The 27,827-nt window shown below is 43.6% G+C and overlaps 1 protein-coding gene across 2 annotated transcripts in view; it reads right to left on the minus strand.

The window, feature by feature from the left end:
* Positions 1–27,827, minus strand: part of c10h11orf49 (chromosome 10 C11orf49 homolog) — a 318,360-nt gene that overhangs the window by 154,110 nt on the left and 136,423 nt on the right. For both annotated transcript variants that reach the window (XM_041197973.1, XM_041197972.1), the window contains one exon: positions 3,683–3,813. In XM_041197973.1, the coding sequence (XP_041053907.1) occupies positions 3,683–3,813 (131 nt within the window). The remainder of the gene's footprint in view (positions 1–3,682; positions 3,814–27,827) is intronic.

Below are 27,827 nucleotides of genomic sequence, written 5' to 3' on the forward strand. Positions count from 1 at the left end.
AGCTTTGACCAGGGCAAGCAAAGTATGTCTCTTGAACCAGTCAGACTGAAGAATCCTTACTAAGACACGCAAGTCCCAAGATAAACTAGGAGACTTATAAAAGCAGGAGGGTCTGATATCTCACCTTCACTTTGGGTCCATCTCTGACTCACCCTTCCCTTCCTGGACAGTCCCCATTTCTGGAGATAGGCGATCAACTAATGTACACTACAAGACCACAGACTCTCACAGCTATCTTGACTACACACCCTCACCCCCTGCTTCTTGGAAGGACTCTATTCCATTCTCCCACTTCCTCTGTCTCTGTCACATTTGTTCAGATGATGAAACCTTCCATATTAGCGCTTCTGATATGTCTTACCTTTTCCTCAACTGAGGATTCCCACTCAGCGTGGTTGACAGGGACATGCACCATGTCTGATCTATTTCTTGCACTTTTGCTCTCAACCCTTCCCCTCCCTCTGGGAAACATAATGGGGTTCCCCTTGTCTTCCTCTTCCAAACCACCAGCTTCCACATTCAACGGAACAGCCTCCACCATTTCTGCCACCTCTTGTGTGATGCCAACGCCAAACACACCTTCCCTCCCCTCCCTGTCAGCATTCTCTAGGGACTCAGTGACATGCTGGTCCAGTCCTCGATCACCCCCCCAACACACCATTCCCTTCGCACAGCACCTTCCCATGTGATTGCAGGAGGTGTAAAGTCTGCCTTTTTACCTCCTCACTTCTCACCATTCAAAGCCCAAACACTCCTTGAAAGCAATATCCTTATACTTCTTTCAGTTTAGTGTACCGTATTTGTTGCTCACGATGTGGTCTATTCTACATTTGGGAGAGCAAACGGAGACCGGGTGATCGCTTTGTGGGACACCTCCAATTGGTCCACGACCCCAACCTTCCTGTCATGTGTCATTTTAATTCTCCGCCTTGCTCCCATGCTGACCTTTCTGTCCTCAGCCTGCTACAGTGTTCCAACGAAGCTCAACGCAAGCTTAAGGGACGGCACCTCATCTTTCAACTCGGCACTCTACCAGCCTTCGGGACTCCACACTGAGTTGAACAATTTTATTTTGCTGCCTCTGCCTTCATCTTGTTCTTTGTGGTCTTTTTGCTGGTTCGGTCTTATTTTGTTTCTTTCTTTATCCCTTCAGGTTGCATTCAGCTGCTATGAAGCCATTCAATCCTCATCTGGTCACACCTTATATTTATTTACTACTCTCTTTGACTCTTGTACCATGAAATCTTTTATCATTTAATCTCTCCTACCCGCCACCTGATCACAGGCCTGCCCTCTTGTTCTTCCTGCCGCCTCCCTCCCCTTCCGCTGGCTTAAAACTTTATACATTTCACTCTTTGTTCAGTTCTGATGAAAGATCATCAACCTGAAACATTAATTCTGTTTCTCTCCACAGATACTGCCTGACCCTGAGTTGTTCCAAAATTTTCTGTTTTTATTTCAGATCTCCAGCACCCGCAGTATTTTGCTTTTGTATTAGGAAGGCTGGTTGTACTTAAAGTTGATAAGTCACCAGGACTGGATGAGATGTATCCAAGGGAAGTGAGGTGGAAATAGCAGAGGCACAGGCACTAATCTTCCAATTATCCTTAGACTCAGAGGTGGTGCTTACAGGACTGCAGAACTGCAAAAGTTACACCCTTGTTCAAACAAGGGTCTAACGATAAGCCCAGCAACAGGCCAGTCAGCTTAGCCTTGGTTGTGGAAAGCTTTTAGAGCCTATAATTAGGGATAAAGTCAACAATTGCTTAGACAAATGCAGGTCATTTAAGACAATCCAGCACAGATTTATTGAGAGCAAATTGTGTTTAATTAACTTGATTGAGTTTTTTGATGAGGTAACAGAAGGATTAATGACAGTAGGTGGTTGATGTGGTGTACATGGACTTCCAAAAGGTATTTGATAAAGTGCCACAACACAGGCTTGTGAGCAAAGTTAAAGCCCTTGGAATAAAAGGAACAGTGGCAGCATGAATGCAAAGTTGGTTGAGCGTCAGGAAACAGAGTAGTAGTGAACAATTGTTTTTTGGACTGGGGGAAGATATATATTGAGGTTCAGCAGGACCACTGCTTTTCTAGATCTATTTTAACGACTGTGATTTTAATGTGCAGGGCACAATTTCAAAATTTGCAGATGATTCAAAACTAGGAACCATTATGAAGCATGAGGAGGGTATAGGACATAGGTGGAAAGGGTGGTCATGTGGTCATTGAAATTTAACGCAGAGAAGTGTAAAGTGATTCATTGTGTAGGAAGAACGAGGAGAGGCAACATAAAATAAAGGATTCGAATTTAAAGGGGATGTAGGAACAGAGGGATCTGGGGATGTATATGCACAAATCGTTGAAGGCGGAAGGGCAGATTGAGAGCGCAGTTAATAAAGCATACAGGATCCTGGGCTTTACAAAAAGGGGCATGGATTACAAAAACAAGGAGGTTGTGGTCAATCTTTATAAAACACTGATTCAGCCTCAATTGGAGTGTTATGTCCAATTCTGGGCACCACACTTTAGGAAGGATGTGAAGGCATTAGAGATGGTGCAGAAAAGATTTACAAGAATGATTCCAGGCATGAAGCATTTAATGTCACATATGCAGTTAACACAATCCACCAGATGCCAATATACATCATAGCATCACAATGACATGATCACAGCAAACCTGTCCTATGTCCCATCTATTGGATTGAATCTAACTTTCTGGGTCTATAGATTCAACCCAGTAAACATAACTTTTCAGACTACACATTATAAGTGCCAAAAAGTAGGTGATCCCATTCGTCTCAAAATGCAAAATGTATTTTAGGTTCACAGAGGCCCAAGATTTTAAAAATATTGACAACACTCAAGCAAGTTTAATTTTAAGTTTTAGTCCTAGGAAATGAGATTTTTATAAGCCTTCCCTGAAGCATTTTAAAAAAAAATTATATGAATTGAGCTATTTCTCTGAATGACAGAGCTAATAGGTTAGTTGAAGGATTTGAAACATAGATTTAAAAATAACATGTGGTTCTGGTTCCTGCAGCTAAATAACAATGAACAACATAAGATAAAAAGATTAAAAATATGAAGACAAAATCCTAGTTTTCCCAGACTGCCTGTGGTAAATAACATTTAAACATAGAATAGAAAAGTTTTGTAAAGCATCTGCTCCCTTTCCCCGAACTTACTAACTTACAAACTTTCTCCAAGTTACTAACATACCTTTTTTTATTTATTTGTTCATGGGACGTTGGTATCACTGGTTAGGCCAGCAGTTATTGTCCATCACTAACTGCCCTTGTTCAGAGGGCATTTAAGAGTCAACCACATTACTATGGGTCTGGAGTCACATGTAGGCCAGACTAGGTGAGGATGGGATTTCCTTCCCTAAAGGACATTAGTGAACCAGATGGGTTTTTACAACAATGGGCAATGGTTTTGTGGTCATTATCAGACTTTTAATTGAGCATCACCCTGGGTCTCTGGGTTACTAGTCCAGTGACAATACCATTATTCTGCCGCCTCACTCTGCATGGGCTAATCACTTCACAACAGACCGAATAAATTCTGAATAGCTGCTGAATAAAATCTGAAAGTAGAAGCTCACCTTAACTGTTTTTATTTTTGTACGTTATACAGAAATGTCACCAACCTTCTTAAGGGATCACTGAGAATGTCTTACCTCCATTCTTGCCTATTTGTCGAAAGCATCGCCAGAACATTCTTATAAATGAAGCTCTGTTGTAAGGGGTGGCTTTGATGAAGACGAATTCACGAAACAAAATGTGACTTCCATGTTGGACACTGCTAAAACTAAACAGAAACAAAACATTAATTATGGTTCATGCATACAAACAGCTAAACAATTTCATTCATTGCTGAGGTCTGTTTTATTCTTTCATGGAACATGGGTAACACTGGCAAGGCCAGCATTTGTTGCCCATCCCCAATTGCCCTTGAACTGAGTGGCTTGCTAGGCCATTTCAGAGTCAACCACATTTCTGTAGGTCTGGAGACACATGTGGGCCAGACCAGGTAAGGATGGCAGATTCCCTTCCCCTAAGGGCATTAATGAACCAGATGGGTTTTTTTTTAAACAACAATCGATGACAGTTTCATCGTCACCATCACTGAGACTAGCCTCTATTTCCAGATTTATTTTTATTAATTGAATTTAAATTCCACCAGATGCCGTGGCGAAATTTGAATCTGTGCCTCAAGTGCATCAGCCTGGACCTCTGAATTAGTAGCGTGATGACATTACCATTATTCCATTGTCTCCTCACTGAATGGGGTAACAGCTAATCAAACAACGTGGGCTGTGGTAAAGCTTTTAACTTTATAGTGATAAAGCAAAATATATCGCGAAGACTAATGATAATTACAAAACATGTTTTTTTTCCTACGGTATGTAGTTTTGGGCATCCAACTACAGGAATAAAACTGGAGGCATGGTAATTCACTGGCATGATACGAAGAATTAGAGGTCATAGTTGTGCAGACTCATAAAATGTAACTTTGTTCATTGGAACAGAGAAAGCTAAGCGAGGATTTGAAAAGTTTTCCAAATTTGGAAAGGTTTTCACATAGTACAACAGCGGAACTTTGTGCAAAGGCAAAAGACTGCAGAGGCTGGAGATGTTGAGAACAGTCAGCAGGTCTGGCAGCATCTGTGGAGACAGAAATAGAGTTAACCTAGTTCTGTCAAAAGGTTGTCGGCTTGAACATTCACTCTCTATCTGCAGGTGCTGCTAAACTTGCTGAGTGAAATTGTTTGCACTGGAGTGCGAATCAGCAACAAGGGGGCTTAGAATCAGGAATTTTACTCAAAGGGTGAAGGGGTGGTTAGAAGAGTTTTTTCGAACAATTGTTGGAACGTGGAATGTTTTATCATAGTAATTGCTGAGACACAAACTATAACATACATGAAAAAGGAATGAAGTAAGTATTTGAAAAAGGAGAATATATTTAAAAAAACAAGAAAGAGCAGAGAAATGGGATTAGACTAAAAAAAACGGAAAGCACTGGAAAACCTCAGCAGTTCTGGCAACACCTGTGGAGATCTTGTTCTGTGTGGGAACTCCAGAACACTTTTCATGCTCTGAACGACTGCATGTGCAGGAAGTGTCCTCAGTTGGAGGAGCTCGAGCTCTGGGCTTCGGAACATGAGCAGCAGCTGGCATTACTGTGGTGACAGCCACATGGATAGCATCCTCATGGAGGTGGTCACCCCACAGCTTAAGGGTGTGCAGGTAGGGAAGGAATGAGTGACCACCAGAGTCAAAGAGGTCTAGGCAGGCAGTGCAAGAGTCCCTTGAATGCATCTCGCTATGTAACTAATATTCAATTCTGAATATTGATGATGGCAATGGTTCCTCTGGGGAATACAGTAAGGGCCAAGGCCATAGCACCATGGGTGGCTCAGGGGGAGGAGAAAGGTCAGGAAAGCAATAGGAGATTCAATGTTTAAGGAAACAGGCAGGCATTTCTGTGCCGCAGACATGACTCCAGTATGGTATGTTGCCCCCAACCCCCCAACCCTGGTGACAGCATCAAGGATATCTCTAAGCGACTGCAGAACATTGAGGAGGAAGGTGAACAACTAGAGGTCTTGTTCATATTGGTACCCATGACTTCAGTACAAAGAGAGATGACTTCCCTGTAGGCAGATTTCAGGGAGCTGGAAAGCTCCTGCTGGCATGTGCTAATGAGTACAGAAAAGAAAGATAGTGCAGCTGAAGGCGTGGCTGGAGTGATGGCACATGAGGGAGGGCTTTAGACCCTGGAAGCATTGGCACTAATGCAGCCTTTAATGTTTATTCACATCTGCCAGCCCGTTATGTTTTTTTGCGCTACTGCAGACACATGGTAACTTAAAGGGGCTGACCTGTGAGTGGCCTGTGTGGGTTGCTGTACAGATGTGCAGCTTAGAGGATACCTCCAGGTCTGCCCCTCCCATGAGTGCTCCTCCCCATCAAGACCCAACTCCTCTCTCTCCACCTCCCTATACCGCTGTGAGACAGCCTGCATTTACCTAGTCCTGAACTCCAGGACTATGAAACTAGGGACTATTTGTAGTCTCAATCCTAGTGACTGCTGCTACTAGCGCAATTAGATTGGCCGGCAGCTCTCCAAAGTGGGACTTCCTCCCGGGTGTGGGGCAGTAGCCCCAACTCCCATCAAGTAACGCTTCCTGGACCGTTAAATGGCTGCGGGGTAGTTGGTACCAGAGGGGTTGTGTTCCCATGCTGACTCTTTGGGTGGCAGGGTGGGAATCCTCACCATCTGAAAAATCTTGCCCATCATTTCGCAAAAGTGGACAGGAAACAGCTGCTTGATGGCATATCAGTGTCAGAGCAGTGAGTGGCAGTCAAGGAGGAGATAAAGAGGATTCAGAACAAATATGTTACCCCCCAAAAAATAAAGGGTGGTCGCGCAAATCTAGAAGCATACCTTGTCACTGCCGAGAATACTTAGTATTTTGCAATCAAAACGCGATTTAGTTTGAATTGACTTAACAGACGTATGCCAAAACCCACAGTGATGAGTCTGCATGAGAATCATCGTGGACAATGACAACACCAAACACTGTCCAGAGTAGATTCCAGAAAATGGTAACAAGAAACACAAGTGTCTTCAAGTTATAATGAAAATGCAAAAAGCAGAATTTTTCAATAAAGAATCCTGAATTTCAATGGCTATCAGCAAATGGGTTAACGATGTGATTAAGTGATCCTGGAAATACAAGACGGTTGTGATAAAATCAGTAAGTGCCAGGATAAGGCCACACTGGGCCAGGTGAAGACTGATGTAGTGCAAACCCACCACAATTCAAATTAGTGGAATCCTAAAGGATCTAAAGCACAACGACATTTCATTGAAGGGGCTATTATATTGTAAATGAATAAACATGAAGTTCAAAGTCCTCTTTACTCAGCTTTATGATTATTCATTAAGAATGGCTTGCCTTTTGTAGTTTAACTTCAGTCAGCATTATTTTACGTTACAGCTGGATTGAAAGATAAAACGGCACCCATACCTGAAATTTCCTTACTCCTTGCATTCATAGAACAAGAACTTTTTTTTTTAAGCTTTGGTAAAACATTTCAATCTTCATTTGGAGATGCTTTGAGATTTTGAGCACGCAAAAGCTGAAGCAACATTCACAGGATTACATCCACATCAGTGATTTTCTTCCTGTATTTTTCTCAATTTTATAAAGGCAAATTCACAGGATTACAGTCACACCAGTGATTTCCAACCTTTATATCAATCATAGCATTGCACATTGCAGAAGGAGGCTATTCGGCCCATTTTGCCAGCACCAGCATTTTGAAAGAGCTAAACAATTACTCCCCATTCCCCTTCTCTTTCTCAATAGACCTGCAAACCTTTCCTTTTCAAATACAGATCCAATTCTCTTTTGAGAGTTACTATTAAGTCTGCTTCCACAACCTTTCAGGTGCTGCATTCCAAATCATAACAATTTACTCAGTAAAACAATTCCCCTCATTTCCCACATGGCTCTTCTACCAATTGCATTAAAGCTATGTACCCTGGTTACTATATTCCTGTCAGTGGTAACAATCTTCCTCTATCTACTTTATCAAAAAGCCTTCATAACTTTAAACAACAATTACTCATAACTTTATACAACTTTGTCATATCTCCCTTCAACCACTCTGCTGTAAAAAGTGCAACCACAGCTTCTCTACTCCCTTCACCTAAGTGATGCCCCTCATCCCCAGTACAGTTCTAGTGATCACTGTACCTCCTCCAAGTACTTGACATCTTTCTTAACGTGTGGAGCCCAGGATTAGACACAATACTCCAGCTGAGACCTGACCAGTGATTTATAAATGTTCAGCATCATTTCCTTATTCTTGCATGCTATGCCTCTACTTATAAAGTCCTCTATCCCATTTGCATTTTGTTTTATGCTTTTCAAAAAAGCCTTATCAACTTATCTTGCCACCTTCACAGAACTGTGTTTGTGAAATTAAGAATAGAAGCCAATATCCTATTCTGTATAGTGGCAGAATGCATTACACAATGGATCTTAGGAGCAGCAGCAATGTTCTATCCATCGGCTTCATTTATAGTCTCTCTAAGCTATTCCAAAGCTTAAATGTTTGCATATTCACTTGAGCCCATAGCAAGAGGAATCTGACCGTAAGAGGTCTAAATTCCCCATATGAAACACACTATACATAATAAAATTTGTAAATAAACAAAATATATGTACTTTTGTAGATTTAACTTCCATCTCTTGTCCTGACTTGTGTATATATATTTTTAATGTTTTTGGAATGTGCCCAGGTGACATTTATTGCTTATCCCTAGTTGCCATGAGGACATTAAGAACCAATGATATAGTTGGTACTGAAGACATGTGTAGACATGATCATGTATTGGTGCTAAACCTGGTATCAATTCTTGTTTTCTCTTCCTGCGCCTAGTGGGTCATGAGGCAGACAACACACATGCTCACATGTTTCCATTGCTAGTTTTTCCTGGAACAGGTCCTCTGAGGATATAGTTTGAGGGGCACCACTCCACCTCAAGCATGGCTGACCAGGAATCTCTCCCATTCTTACCACCCGCTATCGGCATGTTGGAAGGATTTTACAGGTTGACAATCAACCTGCTTGGCTGTGTTATGAACCCACCTTCCCTTTGACCACCAAATCCTGGGGTAGGACTGGAACCTGGATTTTCTGGCTCCGAGGCAGGGATGCTACCCACTGCACCACAAGACCACCCCTGGTAGCAATCACAAGATTGCAAGTTGGCACTAATGTGGTAGGCTTTCCTGTGTTTGGTCAGAGTGCAGTTTGAAATACACGGGAATACTAGATTTTCCTCCCTGATTGCAAGTCAATTGCTCAACAAATGTAGAAGCACAGATCAGACTAATTGCTCCTGAAGTAACACTATTCAGTTAGTAGTACACATCTCCCTCAAATTTTACTCTTTCAGCATCACTGCTTCAGCTTGTCAAGTCAATAAACTCCCAGTATTATTCCAGCAAACTACATGTCTCTTGAGTATTCTGTCCTTTGTACTAAAATCTTCTTATGATTTGTGACCTGTTCCAGTGTTGCAATTCTGAGATATATACTGATCTTATACTGATCAATGTATTTTTTTTCTGCATTTAGCACAATCATTTCAAGGCCGGAGTGCTGGGTTTTATGATGTGAAGCCTTAATATTGGAGTCATCACCAATGAAGTCCTGCACGTCCCAAGAAGATGCAAACAGGGCTGTTCTGAGCAGAGTGTGGGGGTGTTATAGGTCACTGAGGGAGCCTGAGTTGCTGTGGCAACAGGCACTTTTACATGCATGTTGTAGTCTGGAGCTATGGATAGTGATGGTCGAGGCTCCAACATTCTTTCCATCACACGGCTGACCAGAAACTTTAAGATTAACATTAGTGCATGTGGCTTAAACAGTATCGCTTTAGACACACTTGTGCTTAGTCCACATTTTCTGTTGGAAAACACTGCTTTATTAGATCAATTCTTAATCTTAACCATTGCAATGAAAAGAGCTTAGTTTCTCTAATCCTCCTAAATAAAGCATCTTGTTCTTGGCATCATCTTAGTAAATTTCTTGCGTACTCTCTTTCTCTGACCTTGAAATTGATCCAAAAGTACGGTGGCTGAAACTGAACACGATATTCTATGTGTAGCCTCAACAATAATTTGTACAGGTCTTGCACGACCTCTTTGCTTTTGTAGCCCGAGCCTCTATTTTTAAAGCTAGGATTCCATATGCTATTTTCTCTTCCTTTATTTTATCAACTTATCCTTCCACTCAAAGATTTGAGTGACTGAACACTTAAGTGTCTCTGCTCATCTGCTTCCAAAGCTTCGCTACTTTGGGTAAATTTCCTCTCTTTATTCCCACCAGCAAAACATATTGCCTCATGTTTCTCGGCGTTAACTTTCCTCTGACATCTTTCCACTCGACTGACATGCCCATGAACTCAAGTCACTGACTGTCCTCTTCACAGTATACCACTTTCTCCATTTAGATATTGTGCCAAGATCATTTAGGTATATTGCATTTGATTAAGTTATCTATAGACATGGAAGTAACCTCTCCACAGATGCCATGCATCTGAATTTTCCACACATAGTGCATATGTTTTGATCCAGATATCGTCAAGAATTCAGACTTCCTACACTCTGCCCGTGGAGGTCTTATGGCACAGCGGGTAGAATCCCTTCCTCTGAGCCAGAAGCTCTGGGTTCAAATCACACACAGAACCTGAAGGTATGTAAAAACAAAATGCAGCCAAACAGGTTGAATGTCAACCTGAAAATTCTTTCAGTACACGCCAATGACAGGCAGGGAGAGTTTTGTTCTCTGCAAACAAAAGGAATATGTTCAAGTCTTGTGCCTTTTGAATCATGGGGGGCTTTGGGAGCCTATTGCTCCCCGTTGCTTTCTCCATGGCAATGTCTTGGCCAATCAGAGGCCAATTAACTAGTACCCTTTTCTCCTGTATTATAAATTGTTGTGATCATTTGAAATTTGGGACTCTTGTGTTAGTCCTGATGAGTGCAAGGTGAGATGCTCCGGCCACATGTCTCTCTTTTCAGCAAAATTGAAATTTATATGATAAGGAAGAAAAGGCAAGGGAATGAGACTAAGCAGACAGAGAGCTGGAACAGCTACGTTGAGCCAAATGGGCTCCTGTGTTGCAAAATTCCATGATTATAGATCAGTGAGCTTTTCCTCACTGCCATAGATACAGCTGTTGTCAAAGGGATAACCAATGCCTCATCATTTAGATTCTTATTCTTTTTTCCCTGTTTCATTCCAGCTGCTGTCAGTTTTTTTTTCTACCTAAAGGTATACTCTGAAACAATGACCAGACTTTTGCGCCATCCCCTCCAATTAAGGGCCTCCTCCTACCACCACCAATATTTTACCAATGGTGAGGAATGCCTACGTCCCATGGCGAGGCTCCCTGGTAGATTCTGTTTGCAGGCTCAGGTGAGGGGTTTGGGAGGGTTCTTCCTGTTCAGGCACCCAGCGGTCAATGGAGCACCCACCCCCCAACTCCAACCACATCCACAAACAGTGATTGCCACCCTACTTGCTCTACTTTCCCTGGCCTCCTGATTGTTTTATTTTATTCATTCACAGGATGTGGGCATCACTGGCTAGGACAGCATTTATTGCCCATCCCTAATTGCCCTTGAGAAGATGGTGGTGAGTTGCCTTCTTGAACCGCTGCAGTCCATTTGATGTTGGTACACCCACAGTGCTGTTAGGAAGGGAGTTCCAGGATTTTGACCCAGCGACAGTGAAGGAACAGCGATATATTTCCAAGTCAAGAATGTGAGTGACTTCTAGATGGTGATGTTCCCATTTTCCAGCTGCCCTTGTCCTTCTAGATGATAGTGGTTGTGGGTTTGGAAGGTGCTGTTGAAGGGGCCTTGGTGAATTCCTGCAGTGCATCTTGTAGGTGCTACACATTGCTGTTACTGTGTCTCGGTGGTGGAGGAAGTGAATTTCAATCAAGCGGGGCTGCTTTGTCCTGGATGGTAACAAGCTTCTTGAGGGTTGTGGGAGCTGCACTCATACAGGCAAGTGGGGAGTATTCCATCACATTCCTGACTTGTGCCTTGTAGATGGTGGACAGGCTTTGGGGAGTCAGGAGGTGAGTTGCTTGTCACACGATTCCTAGCCTCTGACCTGCTTTTGTAGCCACAGCATTTATATGGCTAGTCCATTTATATGACCAGTTCAGTCTCTGGTCAATGCTAACCGCAGGATGTTGATAGTGGGGGATTCAGTGATGGTAATATCATTGAACATCAAGGGGCAATGGTTAGATTCTCTCTTGTTGGAGATGGTCATTGCCTAGCACTTGTGTGGCGTAAGTGTTACTTGTCACTTCTCAATCCAAGCCTGGATATTGTCCAGGTCTTGCTGCATTTGGAAAGGGGCTGCCTCAGTATCTGAGGAGTCATGAATGGTGCTGAACATTGTGCAATCATCAGCCACATTCCCACTTCTGACCTTACGATGGAAGGAAGGTCATTGATGAAGCAGCTGAAGATGGTTGGGCCGAGGACTCTACCCTCAGGAACTCCTGCAGTGATGTCCTGGAGCTGAGATGACTGAACTCCAACAACCACAACCATCTTCCTTTGTGCTGGGTATGACTCCAACCAGTGGAGAGGTTTTCCCCTGATTCCCGTTGACTCCAGTTTTGCTAGAGCTCCTTGATGCCACACTCAGTCAAATGCCACATTGATGTCAAGGGTAGTCACTCTCACCTTACATCAAGAGTTCAGCTCTTTTGTCCATGTTTGAACCAAGACTGTAATGGCTCCCCACACCAAGCCAGACAGGGCCCAGTGAGGTTACCCCAAATAACACCGGTGTCCGGCCTCCATGCTGCACCTTGTCAAAAGACTGGCTGTAGTCCCAGCAATGGCCACTAATCCTGGTGGTGCTGCTGGGACTGGATAGCAGCTCTCTGAGTCAGGACCTCAGCCATATAACGGCCAGGCTGTAAAATTAGGATGTGGCTAACCAGCGTCGGGGAAGGCATGATTGCCCCCAACTTTTCATCTGGAAGGCTGGGAGGGTGGTGGCAGTGGGGGGCTAAGGTCACTACCTCTCTGAAAAATTCCAGCCAAGGTTATTGTGGATTATAATAACTGATAAAGTTTTCATGCGCAAAACAATTACAATTCTGATTCATAGTACACTGTGTTGTGGACAGGAGAGAGAAATAGGCTGAAATCACTTTCGCTTCTGCTGGAATTAGTGTAGTTTAATTTTGATAAGGCTGATGCATGTTCCCCAACCCTAATCGTTTGCTGACTATTTAAAAGTCACCAGCAGCAGACCTTAATGGATTTAAACAAGGAGTATTATTTATTCACACACACACACCAGGAAGGTGTATTGCCACATCAACAACACAACACACGCCCAAGGAAGATACAACTAAAGACAGTAGTGCACTTCTACAAATATTAAACCAGAATAATTTGCAGTTCACATGACTTTGGGAGTCCAGTGAAGGAGGGGGCAGTTCCCCATTTGGAATTGAAGTTCAGGTAAATTCAGATAGCTGGGGTCAAACCCAGGTTAACTGCAGGGTTCCTTTGAAGTAAAAACTTACAGCAGGCCATGTAGACAGGTCCTGATGGCTGCTGTAACTGGAACTCCAATATCTTACAGGCAAATTCGGAGCTATTCAAAACAGTTTGGAGAAGGATGTTAAAAGACTTTAAGCCTCACAGGTCTTGAAATGTCACGATGACACAGCCTTTTTTGTTTTGCAGCTGTGAAGTTGTTGCTGGTGTTCTGTAGACTGCCCAGCCTCTCTTTCAGTTTTTGGGTAAAATAATTTCAAAATCAGAAGGCAGTTTTAATCACAGGATGAATGGTTATTGATACACGATGGAAGACAAATGATGAAGTTTCATAGTGAAGAAGGAATTTCAGTCATATGATCAAAAGCCATTGATATACAATAGAAGGTAAATAGTAGTCTTTCCCACTTCATTGTAGATATTCAGTCTAAATAGCCCTCCATTGTTACATGGCAGATCCAGAATCAGAGAGTCTGGGAGTTCATTGTCCCTGTGTTTTGGAGTAAGCCAAATTGACAGTAGCAGTTGTGAAATTCCACAGAAGAATGCTGTTTAGGCACATTCATTCAAGGAGGACCCCTGTCTGTTATAATTCAGTGTGGAACTTTCCAGAAAGCTTGCTAAGTTGTTGAGGTTGCAAAAGTCAGGTGATCCCTTGACAGCCATCTTACAATTCATCAGGTTCCATTTTTATAGGAATACAGTTTTTTTTATAAAGAAAATGTGATATCTTCATACCTGCACTGGCATGACAACTGGAACTAAATGTAGAAAATGGCTAACCTTAGTCAGGTTTAAACCCAATAGTTAGTATTGTCAACTTTGGCCACTGTTAAATTCACTTTAATGATTATGCCAAAAATAGGATTCTTATTAAAATGAGTAGCACCACAGACAAAATAATTCTGGTCGTCAATCTATAAAGAGGCTTTTGAATTAAAATAGGCAAAAGTCATGACATTCCTTAAAACTCAGACAGTAAGATATTGAATACACATCAACTCAGGCAACTGGATGTTTCTGCGCTTTAGAAAAGCCTCACATTCAGATTAAAGAGCAGCCTTTACTTTTACCGAACTGATGCCAGAATTTCAAATATAAGGACCACCTTTCCCATTATGGAGTTATCAATAATGACGACGCCAACTCTTATTACGCCACTCAATCTTTGTTTCAAGGTATTGAGTAGATCACAAATCCATTTTGTAAACTGTTTGGATTCATAAGAACCATGGTCAGGAAGAGGGTGTGGTCTATGGGTCTGCAGTGAAAACCAATAGAAGCCCCAACCTATCTAATTTCAGGAGTCACGAAGTATATTATGGAGTCTGTAAACTACTGCTCGAGGTCTTGTGGCACAGTGGGTCATGACCCTGCCTCTGAGCCAGAGGCGCTGGGCTTGAGTCCCATTCCAGGGCTTGATGGCCACCAAAGATGCGTGCATAACATGGTTCAAATGTGGATCCTTCCGATACACCTACGGCAGGCAGTAAGAATGGGAGAGTCTCCTGGTCAGCCATGCATGGTGCAGAGTGTTGCCCCTCAAGCTATAGCCACTGGCTACTAACCTGTTCCAGAAAAAACTAGCTATGGAAATAGACACAAGCACATACTTGGTCTGCCTCATGTGTCACTAGATGCAAGAAAGTCTCTGAGTCTAAATTACAGCAACTGCATAAAAACTGGCTTATAAATCATATCAGTAAAAAAAAAATCTCACCCACATCCTTTATGGTAAATAACAAGGGATTGTTCACATTTGGCATACATCATACTCTAAGTTTGCAAGTCATAAAGAACTTTTCTGTTTATGCAATAAGATTTAGAGTAATAGTTTAAGTTGTTTCTCCTCTCCTACAGTGATTGCGAAACTGATGCTCTCAAGTTGCCAAATATTATAGAAATTAAAAATTGGCCCTGGTTTTGCGGTCAGCAGGGAATTAATCATTCATTCCATATTAAATTTGCCCATGGACTTCCCAATGGGTTTTTGCAAGAGAACTTGCAGTAATTAGAAATTCAAAACAACCTAGTGCCTTCTACAGGATATCCGGAATCTACGTGAATAGGGTAAGTAGCAGTGTCTCCTGAGAATTCTAAATAAGCAGCGCAGAGTCAAATCAGGAAGTCCAGAAAGTAAAAGGTGAGGGAAAGAAATATGGGATTATAATGGAGAAATAAAAAGGTAGAAAGAAATAAGAAAAAATGGTATATTTGTATTTTTCAAATCTCCAACAATAATTAAAATCTGAAGGAATGAGACTACATTGAAAAAAAATCAGTACTGCCATTTGGCAGTAATTAAATTTGTCATGCCATTATCCATTTACACATGAATGGACAAACCTCAACTTCTTCTCGTGAATTTAGCAGGAATCGAGTGGATCAGTACAGAAATTTCATGCATTCTAAATGTGTTTCAATGGAGAGTCAGTCAGTGAAATACTGTTGTAGTAAAGCTTCTGGAGGAGCAGGACAACTTGGACAGCAACTTTCTGATTTCGATGTACATGTGCAGTCACCAAAAGTTGCAGCCCAGCCTACGCTTTAATAGCTGTGTCTCAATGTTATTTTTACCGTAAAATCTGGGCCCTTATGTTCAGCTTCCCCAGTTGAGTTACAGCCAATATTGTTTTTGAACTTCACAGCTGATAATTTTTTTTTAAATCCCTTGGACTTAAGGATGAAGAAGAATGCAAGGTTAATAATTTAACCAAAATCCTCTAGTGTACCCCAAATATTTCCATGAACTAGAAGTTATCCAGATTTCTTCACTAATTTGTACCTTCATGACACACAACATGGACGGATGGTATTTGTGTTTTTCCAGAATTAAGTAGAAAATGTGGCACAATAGACAGGAACATTTTGCAAATCTGTAAACTATGAAGGAGTTAAAGGAGCTGAGGAATTAAAACAACAAATTAATTGATTCAAAAATATAGACATTTTTCCTCAGCCTTATTTGGTTAAATTGAAAAAAAACACTCCCGGTAACCACGGAGTAAAAATAGAAGAGTTCTGCCAAAAGACTAACAAAAGACAAACTGACAATTATTTGTAATGAGAATAATTAGCAAACTTCAATCTGGTGGTGACCTTGAAATTTTCCTGAGAACATCATTACTAAGCATATTTGAAACACTTCCAAAAATATCTTCTAAATCCAGACAAAATGATCTCTTACTAGAACTGTGAGAACACAGACATTTGCTTTTCTCCACCACACCATGTAACACTAAGACATTTCTTTATATATGGTATATATGGTAGAGGCACAACAGTGAGGCTATAACTGGAACCCAATTACACTTAGGTCTAATTTAATCCGAATAAGGCATCATCTCCATTGCTGTAAAAATCACTGCATTAATAATGCGTAAAAAAATTGAGACAGGAGCAGGAAAAGTCTATTCAGCCGAGACACTGGTTGAAGAATGTGCCACAAAACAGATAAGAATATTCCATTATAAAGGAAGAAATTGCTGGAAATATAAGCAGGTCAGGCAGCATTGGTGGAGAGAGAAATAGAGTTAATATTTCAGATCATTGACCTTTCACAAGAACTAGAAGAAGTTAGAGATTTAACAAATTTTAAGCAAGTAAATTCCTGGGCATCCATTCCTCCATCACAAGGAGACCCACAAGCGAGATATAAAGGTGGCGGACATTGACACTGACAACTGGGAGGCAGTCGCTGATGGCTGTGACTTCTGGAGGCTGACTGCTTGGAAGGGCATTGGAAGAGGCAAGCAGCAACAAAAAACTCAGCTGGCCGAGAGGAGGGCCCAGAGAAAACAGAGAATCATGCACCTTCTTAGCCCACTGGGTGGAATCGTCCCAGATTTGCAGTAAGGGCGCTAGGGGGCGGGTAAAACGATGTCTTATCCGCCGGCCGCAATGGCGGCTTTTCACGCCGTATCGTCTCAAACCCGCCGCATTAATTATGCATTCCTGGGAAACGCACCTTTTCCATGGCGGGTGGGTTCTCATTCGCCTGCCAGGCCATCACCTTGCCGCTTCATCACGCCGGGCGCCATATTTAAAGCCCACACACATGTCAGTGCTTCCAGCCCACAACTGCTGAACAGGAGGCACGGCCCTAAAGGCAGGAAGACTGCAGCCCACAGGTTCAATGAGATGTCCTCGAGCGCCTTTTGGAAGTGGTGGAGGCCCACCATGATGTCCTTTATCCCCGGTCTGGCCACAGGATGGGCAGCAACATCACTAATCCGGCTTGGGAGGCGGTGGCCAGTGATGGTCAGCGCCAATGCCCTGCAAGAGAGGACAGCCACGCAGTGCCGCGACAGGATGAATGGTATCCTCCTGGGCCCCAGTTGCACCTGTCTTTTTGTGGGGCATGTGGAACCTTCCTTGTTCCGGTCCTACTCAGGCCCACACCCACGACTCTTCTTTCGGTACATCGATGACTGGGCCGGTGCCGCTTCATGCTCTCGTCTGCACCTGGAAAAATTTATTGATTTTGCTTCCAATTTCCACCCTCTCTCACCTTCAGATGGACCATCTCCGACATATCCCGTCCATTCCTTGACCTCTCTGTCTCTATTTCTGGTGATAGGCTGTCCACCAATATTCATTATAGGCCCACCAACTCCCACAGCTACCTTGACTACAGCTCCTCACACCCTGTTTCCTATATATCCCATTCTCTCAGTTCCTCCGCCTCCTTTGCATCTGTTCCGATGATGCTACCTTCCAAAACGGCACTTCTGACATGTCTTCCTTTTTCCTTACCAGAGGTTAACCATCCCACTGTGGTTGATAGGGCCCTCAACCATGTCCAAACCACCTCCCACACTTCCCCTCCCTCCCAGAACAATGATAGAGCTCCCCTTGTCCTCACTTTTCACCCCACCAGCCTCTGCATTCAGAGGATCGCCCTCTGCCATTTCCCCAAACATGATGCTGCCACCAAACACATCTTCCACTCACCCCCTGTCAGCAATCCGTCGGGATCATTCCCTCCAGGACACCCTGGTCCACTCCTCCATCACTCCCAACACCTCATCCCCTTCCCACGGCACCTTCCCATGCAATCACAGAAGGTGCAACACCTGCCCCTTTATCTCCTCCCTCCTCACCATCCAAGGCCCCAAACACTCCTTTCAGGTGAAGCAGCGCTTCACTTGCACTTCCTTCAACTTAGTCTACTGTATTCGCTGCTCCTGATATGGTCTCCTCTACATTGGGAAGACCAAACACAGACTGGGTGACCACTTTGTGGAACACCTTCAGTCCGTCCGCAAGGATGACCCAGACCTTCCTGTCGCTTGCCAAGTCAACACACCACCCTGCTCTCATGCCCACATGTCCATCCTTGGCCTGCTGCAATGTTCCAGTGAAGTTCAACGCAAACTGGAGGAACAGCACCTCATCTTCCGACTCGACACTTTACAGTCTTCCGGACTTAATATTGAGTCCAACAACTTCAGACCATGAACTCTCTCCTACATCTTGACCCTTTTTTTAATCCGAATTTTATTTATTTATTTTAAATTTTATTTTCTTTTATTTTATTTGCGCATTTTTTAAATCCTTTTCCCTAACCACCACACCCCCACCCCCAGCACCCCCCGCCCCCCCGCCCCCCCTCCACCCCCACCCCACCACCCACATGGGGCCATCTGTCACTTGTTTTTATGTTTTGCTTTTGCAGAGTGCTATGAGTGAAGGGTGAGGATTGACACGTGGAATTGTGATATAGTAGCCATCACTGAGACGTGGTTGAGGCAGGGGCAGGATTGGCAGCTCAACATTCCGGGATATAGAATCTTCAGGCGAGACAGGAGAGGGATTAAAAGAGGACGAGGCATTGCATTATTAGTTAAGGAGTCAGTTACTGCAGTAAGGTGAGATGATATCTTGGAAGGGACGACCACAACATGATACAGTTTAAGTTTGTTTATGGACAAAGAAATAGACAAGTTGAAAAAAATTGTTTTGGATTGGGGGAGAGTGGTAGGTATAAGTAAAATAAGGCAGGATCTGGACAAGGTAGACTGGGAACAGCTACTTGTGGGGAAATCTACAAAAGGACAGTTGGGGTTGTTCAAAAAGGAAATGGAGGGGGGGGTACAAGCTCAACATGTTCCCTCTAGAGTGATAGGAAGGAGTAACAAGCCCAGCGAACCATGGATGACCAGAGATATTCAGGATACGATGAGAAGGAAAAGAGAGGCTTTTAGCAGGTACAAGAGAAGCAAATCAGCGGAGGCATTAGTGGAGTACAGACAGTGCAGGGTGGAGCTTAATAAAGCAATAAGGAGAGCAAAGGGGATATGAGAAAGCTCTGGCTGGTAAAAATAGGGAAAATCCCAAGATATTCTATAAACATATCAATGGAAAGAGGATAACCAGGGAAAGGAGTAGGGCCCATAAGGGACCAAGGGGGCAATCTATGGGTAGAGCCAGAGGACATCGATAGAGTGTTGAACGAATACTTCACATCCATCTTCACCCAAGAGAATGAGGATGAAGGTATGGAACTCGGGGAGAGAGACTGCGAGGTTCTTGTGCAAATTGATATAGGGCGTGACAAGGTATTAGAGTTGTTGGCAGGCTTAAAAATGGAAAAATCTCCAGGTCCGGATGATTTGTGTCCAAGACTGCTGAAGGTGGCAAAGGAGGAGATCGCAGGGGCTCTGACCCAAATTTTTAATTCCTCTCTGGCCACGGGGGAGGTGCCAGAGGACTGGAGAAAGCTAATGTGGTTCCGCTATTTAAGAAGGGTTGTAGAGATAAGCCAGGGAACTACAGGCCAGTGAGTCTCACGTCAATGGTAGGGAAACTATTGGAGAAAATTCTGAAGGAGAGAATCTATCTCCACTTGGAGAGGCAAGGTTTGATCAGGGAGAGTCAGCATGGCTTTGTCAGAGATAGGTCATGCCTAACAAATCTGACTGAATTTTTTGAGGAGGTTACCAGGTGTGTAGATGAGGGTAGTGCAGTTAATGTAGTTTATATGGATTTCAGCAAAGCCTTTGACAAGGTCCCACATGGGAGACTTATAAAGAAGGCAAATGCACATGGGATACAGGGTAATTTGATAAGGTGGATACAAAATTGGCTTAGTTGTAAGAGACAGAGAGTGATGACAGAAGGATGCTTTAGTGACTGGATTGTCCAGTAGCGTACCCACAGGGATCAGTGCTGGGTCCCCTATTATTCGTCATTTATATAAACGAAATAGATGACTATGTGGGGGGTATGATTACTAAGTTTGCAGATGACACAAAGATTGGCCGCGTGGTTAACAATGAGGTTGAGTGTCTTGGGCTATAGGAAGATATAGACCAGATGGTCAAATGGGCAGAGAAGTGGCAAATGGAAATTAACCCTGATAAGTGTGAGGTGATACACTTTGGAAAGAGTAATTTGACAAGGAAGTATTCAATGAACGGCATGACACAAGGAAGTTCTGAGGAACAAAGGGACCTTGGCGTGTCCATAGATCTTTGAAGGCGGAGGGGCATGTTAGTGGGGTGGTGAAAAAGGCATATGGGATACTTGCCTTTATCAATCGACGCACAGATTACAAAAGTAGGGAAATCATGTTGGAGTTGTATAGAACTTTGGTGAGGCCACAGCTGGAGTACTGTGTGCAGTTCTGGTCGCCACATTATAGGAAGGATGTGATTGCAGTGGAGGGGGCGCAGAGGAGATTCACCAGGCTGTTGCCTGGAATGAAACATTTAAGTTATGAAGGGAGGTTGGATAGACTTGGGTTGTTTTCATTGGAGCAGAGAAGACTGAGGGGCGACCTGATCGAGGTGTACAAGATTATGAGGGGCATGGACAGGGTGGATAGGGAGCAGCTGTTCCCCTTAGTTGAAGGGTCAGTCACGAGGGGACACAAGTTCAAGGTGAGGGGCAGGAGGTTTAGTGGGGATGTGAGGAAAAACCTTTTTACCCAGAGGGTGCTGACGGTCTGGAATGCACTGCCTGGGAGGGTGGTGGAGGCGGGTTGCCTTACATCCTTTAAAAAGTACCTGGATGAGCACTTGGCATGTCATAACATTCAAGGCTATGGGCCAAGTGCTGGTAAATGGAATTAGGTAGGTAGGTCAGGTGTTTCTCACGTGTCGGTGTAGTCTCAATGAGCCGAAGGGCCTCTTCTACACTGTGTGATCCTGTGACACTTGTTCTGCTATTAACACCTTCTGCTACCTTGCCTTTATGCCACTATCAGCACCTTCTTTACTCTTTACTGTGACCATTAACACTCTCTTTGTCTTGTGTCTATGAAAACTTTATCAATTTCTCCTTAGCTGTCATCTATCCCTGACCTTCTACCTTGGTCCACCTGCTCCACTGCCTCTTAAACAATATAAAATTCATCACATTTCTACTTCTCTTTAGCTGTGAAGAAGAGTCACACGGACTCAAAACATTAACTCTGTTTCTCTCTCCCCAAATGCTGCCAGACCTGCCGAGTTTTTCCAGCATTTTCTGTTTTTATTATGCATCTCATTTTCTTAGGTTATTAAAAATATATCAGATATTTAATAAAATCATTAGTTAATTGTCACTTTATAGTTTGATAGTAGAATTTAATGAGTGAAGAATAAGGTTGCATAAAACAATAACTTAAAACCATTAATAAAATATTTCAAGTGGAAAAATGATTTAATTGTGAAATAAAAGCCAACAATACTCTTCATTTCTCCAGGAAGTGTTTTTTTAATTAAGTTCCCACCTTCCTTGGCAGCACATTAAAACTACATTAAGTTATTTCTGCAATTAGACCATATATTATTACCTATTCTTTGTGAATTTACCTCCCAATTTGTTAAATTGAACATGTAATTTTCATCCAAATAATTGCCCACAGCACAGGTAGTGATTCAAATCCATTTTATTTCTAGAGATATTAAATTCTCATATTCACAGAATCACAGAATTGTTATGGTGTAGAGGAGGCCATTCGGCCCATCGTATCTGCACAAGCTCTCTGAGCATTTCAACTTAGTGCCTTTTCCCCATAACCCTGCACATTGTTTCTATCTAAATAATCATCCTATGCCCTCTTGAATGCCTCAGTTGAATCTGCCCCCATCACACTTCCAGGCAGTGCATTCCAAACACTAACTACTCGCTGTATGTAAAAGTATTTTCTCACCACTCATTTGCTTCTTTTGCAAAATATTTTAAAACTGTGCCCTCTGTGGTTCTCGATCTGTTTACAAGCGGGAACAGTTTCTCCCTATCTACTCTGTCCTGACCCCTCATGATTTTGAAAACTTTTATCAAGCCTCCTCTTAGCCTTCTCCTCTCCAAGGAAAACAGTCCCAACTTCTCCAATCTTTCCTCATAACTGAAGTGTCTCATCCCTGGAACCATTCTTGTAAACCTCTTCTGCACTCTCCAATGCATTCATATTCTTCCTATAGTGTGGCACCCAGAACTGTACACAATACTCCAGCTGAAGTCTAACCAGTGTCTTATATAAGCTCATCATAACCTCGCTGCTCTTGTATTCTATGTCCCTATTAGGGAAGCCTAGAATATTGTATGTTTTAGAAACAGCTCTCTCTACATGTCCTGCCGCCTTTAATGACTTATTTATATATACACCCAGGTCTCTCTGTGCTCTTGCACACCCTTTAGAATAGTATCCTTTATTTTGTACTGCCTCTCCATGTTCTTTGTAACAAAGTGCATCACCTCACATTTCTCTGCATTGAGCTTCACCTGTCACCTCTCTGCCCACTCCACCAATGTGTCAATGTCCTTCTGAAGTTCTACACTGTCCTCCTCAGTTTACAATTGTCCCAAGTTTTGTGTCGTCCGCAAACTTTGAAATTGTCCCCTGCACACCAAAGATCTAGATCATTTATATACATCAAGAAAAGCAAAGTTCCCAATATCGATCCCTGGGGAACGTCACTACAAACCTTCTTCCAGCCAGAAAAATACCCATTAGCCATTACTCTCTGCTTCCTATTCTTCAGCCAATTTTGTATCCACGTTAGATTTACATTTTTTAAACATCTGTGATGCTCACAATTTGCCCCAAAAATTCAGCCTCATTATCATTTACATTGGGGAATTTGATCCGATATCTTATTTAGGCAACAATCTTGCCAGTGGTTGCACTTGACAGGATTGCAAAATGGTTAGAATCATAAATCAAGCGTAATTAGGGATGGGCAATAAATGCTGGCCTAACCAGTGACGCCTACATCCTGTAAATTAATTAAAAAAGAAGCCCACCTCTGGTGGGAAACTGACTGAAGTTCAGATTTTCATGTCCAATTATAGAGCCAGTGGGGGTTGGAATGGAGGTGGGTCAGATGGAACTCATCGAGACACCCCCATGGCAGCCATCGCTAAGGCTGCTGGTTGTCCTGAGGGAGAGATCTGCAGCTTGTGTCAAAGCCTTCTACAGCACCAGACCAAAGTGAGACGTCACAGGGAAGCTGGAGATCTGGCACCCAGGGTAGGGCAGCCTTACTTGATCAGTACCAACTTGGAGTCCATGAGGGAGGTGAGGGAGGTCTTCTTCCCAGAGGCTGGCAGGAGTAGATCACCTCATCGTGCAGCAGGGGTGCCTCGCTGTTCAGTGTCATCTCCTTCTGACCTCTCTTCCTCCTTCTCTGTGACCTCCTGCTTCTCCCCTGTTAAGCAGTTCCCTTCCAGGGCCTCACTGTCCTCAAGATCCACATCTCTCTGGAGGGCCATGTTATGAATTGGGCAGCAGACCACGACAATGGCAAAGAGACTTGCAGGAAGCTATTTCAGGGCATCGCCTGACCAGTGCAGGCACTGAACCCTGTGCCCTGTGAGCCTGCAATGCCCCATTGTGAATCCAATGTGTCATCCAGCCTTGTCAAAGAAGACATCTGTCACCAGGTGATACACCAGGGTGCTTCCGCCTGTGAGATGCCACAGTAGTGCCCAGATTACCCTTGGAAAGATCCAATGGTGAAGAAGTTCAAGGCCACAGTTACTTCAACTGCTACTGGCGATTGGTGGTGCAAGGTGAGAGGTCCACACTGAAAACGACACAGATATCTGCGACCATCTGCCCAGAGAGTTGCAGTGTCCTTCGGCACTCAGTCTCAGTCATCCATAGTTATGTTTGTCTCTCCCTGTAGATCCTGTTCTCAGGCTGGTGTCTCCTTTACATTCCTCGTCCCTCTCCTCTGGCCTCGTGATGCCCAGCGCTCTGCCCTTCCTGTGTAGGCTGCTGCTCCTCATCTTCGATGTCCTCAACTTCTGAGTCCAAATTTCTTTGCCCATTGTTCTGATGCCCACGTGGCGTCAGAACTGGCAAGGTTCTTAATGTTGACTCGCCCCACCCCCCCACCTCCGACCTATGATGGACTGCTACAATTGTTGTTTCAAAGGGATGATAACCTATGGTAAGCCATTACACTTATCTTCAGAAACTTTTCTGGCCTTCATAACTTGTCCCCGACTTGGCCCATACCTTCCTTCAACTAGTCTGAAGCAGGCTGCTCCTCAACACCAGCCGCCTGTGGGAAATTCACTTTGGAAAGTCTTTAACGATCTTAATTGGCCTCAATCGGACAGTGGGTGAGTTCACAAGCCCGTGGTAATTTTGGGCACCCACAACAGAGGCTGGGCAATGACATGCAAGACATCGACACGTTTCTTTTTCGACTGCCCACCTCCATTCCCGGCTGTTTTGGGTGACGGAAATCCACTCCTTATGTCAGCACAACTTTCTGCCCACAAAATCGTACGTTCTGTTTTCACCCTTCTGGTCACTTTTTTGTGTCAACTTTTATCCATTATAAATTCTTATATCAATAATATAATGGAAACCATTCCTATGTCTAGAAATTCGCTTGTGTAGTATCTGTATGTTTTGCTGCCAAGGGTGCAGTTTTGGGTCAAAAATAGTGCCAACATCATGTGTATACAGTCCTAGTACAGACCACACTGGATGCCGTTTTTGAGTAAGTTGTTAGGATAGAGTAGGTAAATTGTCATGTCACTCAGCTTAAGTATGGATTTGATTCTAGGGGTGACATTTTGAGCTCAACACTCCAGCTCATGCATTCCCTTTACATCTGTTCAACAGCAGGAAGGACCCCCACCAGTGCTATTTTAAAGGGATCGTCAATTGTTATCAGGCTAGTGGCTGAGTTAGTAAAAATGCTTGGAGGCTTGTACCGCTTTCTAAAGTTGGTGATGTCTACAGGGGGCGGTGTGACATACAGTGAATGCTTTGGTTATCTCTTCAAGGATTCTGCTCAGATCATTGGGTGCAGAAGTTTCTATCCCCCTTGGCCTGCAGCATGACAGGGAGAATAAGCAGAGGTAACACAGAGCAGGACAAGCAGATTGAAGAGGGAGGAGGGGATGCTATATCATGGTTGGGTCCACAAGTATGGCAATGGAGTTGGTTACCACTGCTCTGCTGGAAAAGATGAGTTCCAAACTCTGCACAAAGCTAAGTGCGACACTGGTGTTAGACGCCTCCTTGCCAGTAACTGTAGGTTTTCTGTCATTCTTGCCAATGTCCCAGGCATCTGTGTGTGCATGTCCATAGCCTTTTTCTGTACACCACACAATCTAAGTCCTCATCTGAGTTCTCTGCAACGTTGCGCTCTAGTGAGCTGACACCAGAGCTAGCCTTTCCCACTGCCTGCCTGCAGACCACTCATGCCCAGTGCCTCACCACGTATAGACCCCACCTCTAAGTCACCCACTAAATCACAGTGAGAGTCGTTATCTGAGCTGGTGCCTACGAGTGAGAAAGTGAGTGATGCAGTTTCTTCATCATCAGTGTCTTCTCACTGCCTTCGAAATGTCTGTCAGGAGAGCTCCTGGTCCCTGTGGATAAAGGACCTCCGTTCTCCTGTCCACCTCCTGCACCAGGACCTCCAGTACTGTGTCAAAGAACGCTCTGTGTTCTGTCTTGCCAATCTTGTGTCTTTCCCAGGTCAAACTCACTTTTAGAATGACTTCCCACTCCTGCACCAGTCAAAATGCTATTAGTTTTTCAGTCAAAACCCCCTTAAGAGATGCAGATGCTTTCGAGTAGTGCAGGCTAGCATGAGCTCCTGCTAGCCTCTCACGATTTCGCATTACCTCATTGGCAGGGAGGGACTCAACAGCAGACTTAGGGCTACATGTTACTGTCATGTAAATGAGCAGGTAGCACAAAGCTTGCCAAAGGAAAAATGCCAGAGTTGAAATACACTTATATGCACCGGAATGATGGATATATTAATGATCCAAGAATTCGCTTTAATTCAGATAATGACAATCTCCTACTGTAAAGGAAGATAGCTTATTCTGTTTTGTTAGCTTCTTCGATAAAGTATCTTTGGTTGCCTGATTCATTTCTTCCAGATTAATTGTTAAAAACCAGCAACATTTTCCATTCCTCTATATTTATTTATTTAACATTCCAGTATTTTGATGGAATAAACAGACACAAACTTCATATGCAAACATGTCCCTGAAGGAATATAAGCATCACAAATAAAATCAAGCCATTTAATGACTCAAAAGAAGGAGAAACTGAAGCAGTCCATGTCCATATGCAGCAAAGCCTGGACAATATCCAGGCTTGGGCTGGGGGCTGATAAGTGTCAAATAGCATTCTCACCACACAAGTGCCAGGCAATGACCATCTCCAAGAGAGAATCTAATCAACTATAAGATGCACTGCATGAACTCAAGAGCTCCTTAGACAGCGCCTTCCAAACAAGCAATGCCATCTAGAAGGACAAGTGCAGCAGACACATGGGAACAACACCAACTGCATGTTCCCCTCCAAGCCACATTCAATGGCATTACCATCGCTGAATCCCCCATTATCAACATCCTGGGGGTTACCATTGACCAGAAACTGAATTGGACCAGCCATATAAATACTGTGGCCACAAGAGCAGGTCAGAGGCTGGGTGAGGTGAGCGTGACTGCCCTTGACATCAAAGCAGCATTTGACAGAGTGTGGCATCAAGGAGCCCTAGCAAAACTGGAATCAATGGGAATCAGGGGAAAACTTTCCGCTGGTTGGAGTCATACCTAGCACAAAGGAAGATGGTTCTGGTTGTTGGAGGTCAATCATTTCAGTTCCAAGACATCACTGCAGAAGTTCCTCAGGGTAGTGTCCTAAGCCCAACCATCTTCAGCTGCTTCATCAATGACCTTCCTTCCATCATAAGGTCAAAAGTGGGGATGTTCACTGATGATGGCACAATGTTCAGCACCATTCATGACCCCTCAGATATTGAAGCAGGCCATGTCCAAATGCAGCAAGATCTGGGCAATATCCAGGTTTTGGCTAATAAGTGGCAAGTAACTTTCACGCCACACAAGTGTCAGGCAATGACCATCTCCAACAAAAGAGAATCTAACCATCGCCCCTTGATATTCAATGACATTACCATCGCTGAATCCCCCAATATTAACATCCTGGGGGTTACCATTGACCAGAAACTGAACTGGACTCGCCAAATAAATACTGTGGCTGCGAGAGCAGGTCAGAGGCTAGGAATTCTGCAGCAAGTAACTCACCTCCTGACTCCCCAAAGCCTGTCCACCATCTGCAAGGTACAAGTCAGGAGTGTGAGGAATACTCCCCACTTGCCTGGATGAGTACAGCTGCAACAACACTCAAGAAACTTGACATCATCCAGGGCAAAGCAGCCCTCTTGATTGGCACTTCATCCACCACCTTAAACAATCACTCCCT

Source organism: Carcharodon carcharias, chromosome 10 (genome assembly GCF_017639515.1).
Source record: "Carcharodon carcharias isolate sCarCar2 chromosome 10, sCarCar2.pri, whole genome shotgun sequence".
Classification (NCBI taxonomy): Eukaryota; Metazoa; Chordata; class Chondrichthyes; order Lamniformes; family Lamnidae; genus Carcharodon; species Carcharodon carcharias.